The sequence below is a fragment of the Curcuma longa genome, chromosome 8 (assembly GCF_044706935.1).
Source record: "Curcuma longa cultivar G26 ecotype Majalengka, Jawa Barat chromosome 8, ITB_CL_G26_1.1, whole genome shotgun sequence".
Classification (NCBI taxonomy): Eukaryota; Viridiplantae; Streptophyta; class Magnoliopsida; order Zingiberales; family Zingiberaceae; genus Curcuma; species Curcuma longa.
Window position 1 is genome coordinate 11890858 of NC_133868.1, and position 7585 is coordinate 11898442.

Consider the following 7585-nt stretch of genomic DNA (forward strand, 5'->3'; position numbering starts at 1 on the left):
TAGATATAAACGGTTCATCATGACATATCCAATTATAGTAATTCGGAATAAAACCAAATCTACAAAGATGTTCTCGAATTTTACAAATTGTAAAAGTTTACCATTGTGACACTTTCTGCATGGACACCTTATCTTATCCCCATCCATATATTCAACATTACTACAAGTAAAATCCATAGATTATTCCAACCGACTAATAAACTCATCAGTGAAATCCTGACATCCAGGCATCTTCTTTTTATATATCCGACTCCTTTCTTTCTACATTTGTCCCATTTTTAATTTATTAACATATTAAACAAAACTATTATATATAAAAGTTAGTACCTCATTAACAACAATAACATAATTCATTTCTGCTAAATTTTTATAACAATAAGTAAAATTATACCTAAAGCAGGTGAACCAAAAGCAAGAGTCTCCAAATACGTTAAGCCCACAAAATAAGACTTGCACAAACAACATTATGAAGTCAACAATATAAAATATGTAAACTATATGTGTAATTGTATATATTGACTGATAAATAGCAAGTGATTGTTATTTCAGGTGGGATTGAAATGGTTGCAAGGCTCGCCTCAGTGCTCGTGCGCGGATTGCCTCAGCGCCCGAGCCCGGCTCGCCTCAGTGCCCGTGTCCAAATCACCTCGGCGGTCACTCGATCGGGCGACCTAAATGGTCAGCTAGCCTCAATGAGCGTCAACTAAGCAGCCTCAGCGATCGACTAGTAGCCTCAGCAACTGACTAGCCTTAGTGACTGCCCTGGCAATGGCCTCAACGATCGGCTAGCCTCATCAACCGACCCCCAACCTCACGGCCGCCCCCAACCTCACCACCAGCCCCCCAACTCGACTGTCGTCACCCCCCCAATCTCACCACCGGCCTACGCTCAACCCAACCGGCTGACCTACCTCAGCGCTAGGCTTGCCTTAGCGGCCAGTTGGTTAGGCAAATCGGCATGTCGATCGGCCTCAGCGAGCGACCAACAGGCCGACAGATTCACCAGTAGGGAGAAGGGAGAAGAGAGAAGGGGAAAAGAGAGAGGGGAGCAAGCTTACCGCTAGAGTTTCCATCGCTAGGATGTCGCAGTCGCCATCGCCGTTGGGATCGGGACCGTGGGATAGCGGGATCGGCGAAAAACAACTGGGATTAGAGGGAATGGGAATGGGAATCATGAAAATGATTAAGTTTTTTGACGATGAATTTTCATTTGTTGCCAAATTGACGATGAATCATGGATTCGTTGTCGAATTTAACAACGAATCACAAGAATTTGATGACGAATCTGTGATTAGTCGTCAAATTAGCAACGAAAATTTTATTTGTCGCAGATTGATAATGAAATTTTCATTCGTTACTAATTTGCGATGACTTTTGCAATAAAAATAATTTTAGCGATAAAATTTATATGTTACTAACTCAGCAATTAAATTATTTTTATCGCAACAGCCATCAATTAGTGATGAAATAGTATTTTATTATAAATTTTATTGTTGATTAGCGACAAAAATTATTCATTGCTAAAATTCATTGTTAATAAACTATTTTTTTAGTGTCAACTACGATAAACCGTCGGATGAATTTTTCCTAATGGACGTGGTTGACCTAAGAACGCTAGACTACTAAGTCATCTGCTGCGAGCGCTTTCCAATTTACTCTGATGATCAGAGTAAAACTTCTGTGGGATCGGATTGATCACCCTCAAGATTAGTCGGCCTAAAAGGTTAGATATCCGATGTCAACTAAAAAAATAGGATGAGGCTTCAACTTAGTAAAAATATTAACATCATTTGCAATGATAGAGGAAATTATGAGCCTTGGTTTGATGAAAGCATTTGTAATCCCAACCCTACGAAGTTGAATTCTGGTTAACAATCATAGCGGAACCCACACGTTGGCTGGGCCTTAAAGATGGTCAAGTACACCAGGCCAGCAAAAACATGACATCGCTAATTTCACTATATCCTGTTGCAAAAGCATCAGCCATGCGAACACCACATAGCTAGCTCCCACTCTATCCCCCTCCCCTCTTACTGCACCTTCTGCACCATCCAATTCAGCCCTGAACGAGTGGTGGACGTCTTGCTGCCAACCAGTTATCTGCTTCTCCCCATTTTAACGTACCGAAATTAGAGCTAGGAAGGCAGGGCCAAGACCACCAACGCTAGCTAATAAGCATGGCTTCCGCCACCAACAGCGCCGCCTGCTCCCTCGCCGTGCCACCCCCCTTCGACGGGAAGCCGCTTCCCCGCCAGTCCTCCCCCCACGCTGTCAGACTTCCCTCACTGCCGCCCATCCCCCACTTGGCCTCGCCCAGCCGCCTGCAGATCCGAGAGGCTTGGAAGACTGCTGCTTATAACTGTAAGCCCGGCATATGCTTTATGATGCAGTATATTTACAACCTGATAGCGTTCCACCAAAATTCAAACTCAACTCTAGACTTTTATTTTTTTTTTTTAAATAATGATTTAGGCCGTAGAGTAGCAGGAAAGTTTATTAGGAAGGCCGCAGGAGAAACAACAGCCACTGTTGAGATAACAACAACTGCAACAGCAACAACTACTACTCCTGAGGTTGCAGAAGTTCCTGATCTCTCTGACTTTACTAAGAAAATACAAGAATCAGTAAGTTCCCCTCTTAATCTCAGCTACCCATGACATGAACTTATCTGCAATCTACATGTATAGTGGGACAAGATTGAGGACAAGTACACAGTCAGCGCCCTGGCCTTTGCCGGAATCATTGGTCTGTGGACCGCAGGAGGCGCTATCTCGGTATGGCAAACTTAATCCAGATTATAATCTTAAAGGGTTGAATTTGACTATATATATAAGATTCAAATCTATTGTTGCTTATTTGTTCAGGCAATTGATAAGCTTCCCCTGGTTCCTGGTGCCCTTGAACTAGTAGGAATTGGATACACAGGGGTAAGCCAAATGCAGTACTGACTCTAATGATTTTCCTACACTTTGTAATGTTGTTTGCTTTTGTTTGCAGTGGTTTGCATATAAGAACCTGCTTCTCAAGGCCGACAGGTATTAATTAATTACTCAATTCAAAAGGTCTTTTCTTTCTTTGGTATTTAATTTGTTTGTCCTCATACTTCCATATGAATGTATCGCAGGGACTCACTGATTGCAAAGTTGAAGAACCTGTACAGTGACATCACTGGCAGCAGCGATTGATCCGATTGAGATTCTGAAGTGTTCAAAGTGTTCCACAGTCAATTGTACAAGAGAGTAAAAAAGATAATAATCATGCTTATTTTCCTAAGTAGCTTTGTATTTCTTACCTCGATTGCATGTATACCAATTAAACTATTAATGATTGGACAAGTAGCGTCCCTTGTTCAATGCTGGTATTGGATACACGTCTTAGAGGCAGAGAGATACACAGAAGAACAAGTTGCATAACTCAGACGGTGGACGTATAATATTATTGGTGTAATGAGCAGGAATCGATTCTAGAAGATGGTGATCTGGGATCGATCCTGTCATGCGCTTAATGTCTGTGTACACAAATAAACCTCCCTCCATATCCATAAATTGATTCTAAGATGGCCTTTGAGATAACGAATCTATTTTTGAAAAGATTTAATGCTTAATCTGATATTGTTGGATTAATCTGCTCGAGAGAGAAACTGCATTCAGGTAGTTTTTGACGGCCTTATGGAGGCGACATTATCAGTATACGAGATAAGAGCATAATGATTTTAGGCGAATATCACGGACGAGGTAATTGAGCGTAACCACTACATGGCCGTAGGCCCGTAGCAAAATTGCGACTATTACAGTCAGTCAGGCTTCACAAGAACGGTCATGACATTCTTACCGTTCCAATTCTAATATCATTTCATAAAATCGTAACATAGATTTATAAAAAAAATAAAAAATTAGTAAATAAATATATAAATTATATTAGTAATAAAAAATAAAATATGTGAACTTATAAAAAAATTAATATATCATTATATAATTATCATATAATAATAACATAATAAGAAAAATATAATAAAAATTTTGACTCGTGAACTTTTAAAAAACTCATATAATAAATTATTATTTATTCATAATTAATCTGTAAGTTTATAATTTATGTTTAACTATTAATAATTCAAAATTTATGATAATGAGAATTCATATTAAATATTTAATGATGTACTGATAGTTTGAAAATGTACTTAACATATTAAATAACACAATAATAAGAATAAATAGCACCATCTATGAGTATCATCGTGTGCACCAATTGTAATTTTTTTTACTTCTTTTAAATTAAACACTAAATTTTAAACTCTGAATGTTAAGACTCTATCTAAATGACTCCACATGTACAATTTTAAAAGTTTATTTGGTATCTATTTTCTTGAGACTACTAATCCAAAGGTTGACTCCAATGTATTACCTCTACTATGAATTCCTCCTTTTCGAATATCTTTTAGAGTCAGATAAATCTTTTATAAGTTTATTCTTACAAGATTACAATAATACAATAAGAAACAAAAAATAAGAATACACAAATGAAAGCAAAAACACATTTACAAATAAGATTTTACTTTGGATGCTTTCTTGTTGCTTAAAATAACTTTTTGTTGGTCTAAAAATGTAGTAGGTCAAACCTCCAAGAACTGGTCTCTTCTCCTTCAAGTGAAATCCTACTTATACAGTTGATGTTAGAGTTGATTTTTGCCTATCAGTCGACTGATATCCTCTACTAGTCAACTGATTTGGTCAGCAACCCAATAACGACTTCTGAACCTTATGAAATCTGTCTAATTTTATCGATTTTCAAATATCAGTCGACTGATTTTTCAATCAAACAAATCGACTCATTTTTGTATACATCTGAAACAGCATCAGTCGACTGATTACCCTGATCAATTGAATTGATTTATTTCTGTTCAATTCTGATCCAAATCAATCAACTGATATAGATAATTAGTTGAATCAATTTAAGTAATATGATACATCTCTGAACGACCTTCATTTTGCACTAAAGATCATCCCATTCTGATATCCGAGTTAAAAGTTATTGTTAGTCCGGATGGAACTAAAATATCTCCACAATGGCATGATATTGTCCACTTTGGGTCTAAGCCCTCATGGCTTTGTTCTTGGGCTCTCCCCAAAAGGCCTCATTCCAATGGAGATACTTTCCATTCTTTTAACCCCATGATCTTTTCCATGTGCTTTAGATGTGGGACTATGTTTGCACCCTTGCAACCCAACAATCCCCCCCTCAAACAAAGGACCACAAGCCCCCCTGAATCCTCGACCCACCAGGACTTTTTCACCTAGCCGCAACTAGGACTTTTTACCTCTCGGTCCACCCGACCTACTAGGACTTTCACCTAGTCGCAACTAGGACTTTTTGCCCCTCGGTCCACTCGACCTACTAGGACTTCTCACCTGGTGTCTGGTCCTCTTGATTCAGACACGGGAGTACCCACTTCCTTTGTTTAAGGTTCAAAGCACATGGTTAGATCTGGATCATGGCTCATCCGGCGGTTAGTCCGGTGAAGAGCGATCTCGCTCTGATACCACTTGTTAGTCCAGATGGAATTAAAATATCTCCACAATAGCATGATATTATCCACTTTGGGCCTAAGCCCTCATGGCTTTGTTCTTGGACTCTCCCCAAAAGGTCTCATTCCAATGGAGATACTTTCCATCCTTTTAACCCCATGATCTTTTCCATGTGCTTTAGATGTGGGACTATGTTTGCACCCTTGCAACCCAACAGTTATAACCTTCAGAAGTTTGCTAGGTCATTTCTAACTTCCTTCACATGACATCCGATCATCCTTGACCTGTCAAGACATTCCGTTACCTAGCATATAATCAACCTTGATCTACCAGAACTTCATCGTTGCTTAACATCTGGTCAACTTTGACCTATTGGGACTTCCACGTTGCCTAGTATCTGGTTGACCTCAACCTACTAAGACTTCGTTGTTGTCTAGTATCCAATCAACCTTGACCTATCAGGACTTCAAATCATCAAGTATCCGATCAACCTTGACCCACTTGAACTTTTCTCTTGTCAATTTACTTATTGGACTTTCGATCATTTAGTGTCCGGTCAACCTTGACTCACTTGACAGCTAACCAACATATTAATTAAACATCAAAATTCAACTCAAGTCAAACCAAACTTGATAAACTTTGATCTGAGGTTAATTGCATCAACACTAAAGTCTAAAGTCTAAATCTTAAAAAAAATTAAAATTAAAAATTTTTTACACTCACAATTACATATTATTTAGATACAATTAAAAACATATATTTAATATCTAGAATGATAATGATTAAAATTAATTAAAATTTAACCTAATTGAATTTTTTAGAATAGTAATAATAATAATATAATTAATAATTAATAAGAAAAAAATTATATGATTATATAGAATTTATTAGATTTTACTAGAATTTAAAATGAGTTTTTATTATATTTTAATGGGATAAATCGATTAAGCTTTGAGAAAGTCTATTTGAACTATGCTATTTAAGTTAGGAGATGATTGAGACTATAAATTTATTTATCAAAATCTAAGTTTCGATTAAACCATCGCTTGCATGTGCGTCCTTGTCCTTGGTTGTTATCCTTGCCCGAAATCATTGAGAATGTTATATATATATATATATATATATATATAGAGAGAGAGAGAGAGAGAGAGAGAGAGAGAGAGAGGATCGATATCTTATGCGCATGTTTATGCACGCGTGTACGTGATAGGGGTGTCCGAACGCCCAAATCACTTCAGGGCGCTCGAACCAAGAACATTGTCATTTTTTATTTTTTATTTTGGCTTATAGTGAAGCCATTTAGGATTTTATTTTTAGGGTTTAAGGGTTGGATTACAGTATTAAGTAAAAAAAAATTAAAATGAAAAAAAAATTAGTCGCTCACGGGATATGTGAGATAAAGAGTGTGAGATAACCGCCCAAATCACTTCAGAGTGCCCGGACGAGGAACATTATCATTTTTTTTATTTTTTTGGCTTATATAGTGAAGCCATTTAGGATTTTATTTTTAGGGTTTAGGGATTGAATTATAGTATTAAGTATAAAAAAAATTAAAATGAAAAAAAAAATTAGTTGCTCACGGGGTGTGTGAGGTAAGAAGTGTGAGATAACAATCTGACACTCCTAAACTCGTGAGCAACCAATGTTATTTTTCAAAAATTTGGCACCGCATGAGGTGTTCTCATGCCAAAACGGTTGTTCCGACAATTCCACATCCGTTTTGACAAACCATGCAGCCAGCGACCACGATTTCACGATGGCGCTTGCCTGCAATTTGGCGTTATCGCAGTTGCAACCGCTGGAGCGGGCATGTTCTCACTTTGCCTGAGTTCCGTCATCATGGCTAGATACAACTGGCCAGGGGAACAACAATTCACGACTGCGGCCTCGAGCTCTGTCTGAGCATGTGGCAAGGGTTCACAAGAACAATCACGACGGTCGTTGCAAACTCTATCATTTCACTTTCAATATTATTTCATGGAATGGTTATAGTACGAATTTGTAAAAAAATTAAAAAAATAGAGAATTAATTTTAAAAATTAAATAAATATATAAATTAC

At 37.6% G+C, this 7585-nt stretch overlaps 1 protein-coding gene across 1 annotated transcript; it reads left to right on the forward strand.

Annotated features, from left to right (window-relative positions):
• Positions 1-2073: 2073 nt before the first annotated feature.
• LOC141833806 (protein CURVATURE THYLAKOID 1B, chloroplastic-like) lies at positions 2074-3353 on the forward strand. Its single transcript, XM_074721303.1, has 6 exons — positions 2074-2361; positions 2473-2624; positions 2688-2774; positions 2865-2927; positions 2998-3035; positions 3125-3353. Exons 1-6 carry the CDS (start codon positions 2178-2180, stop codon positions 3183-3185), a joined length of 585 nt encoding a protein of 194 aa, XP_074577404.1. The 5' UTR covers positions 2074-2177; the 3' UTR covers positions 3186-3353.
• Positions 3354-7585: the final 4232 nt, after the last annotated feature.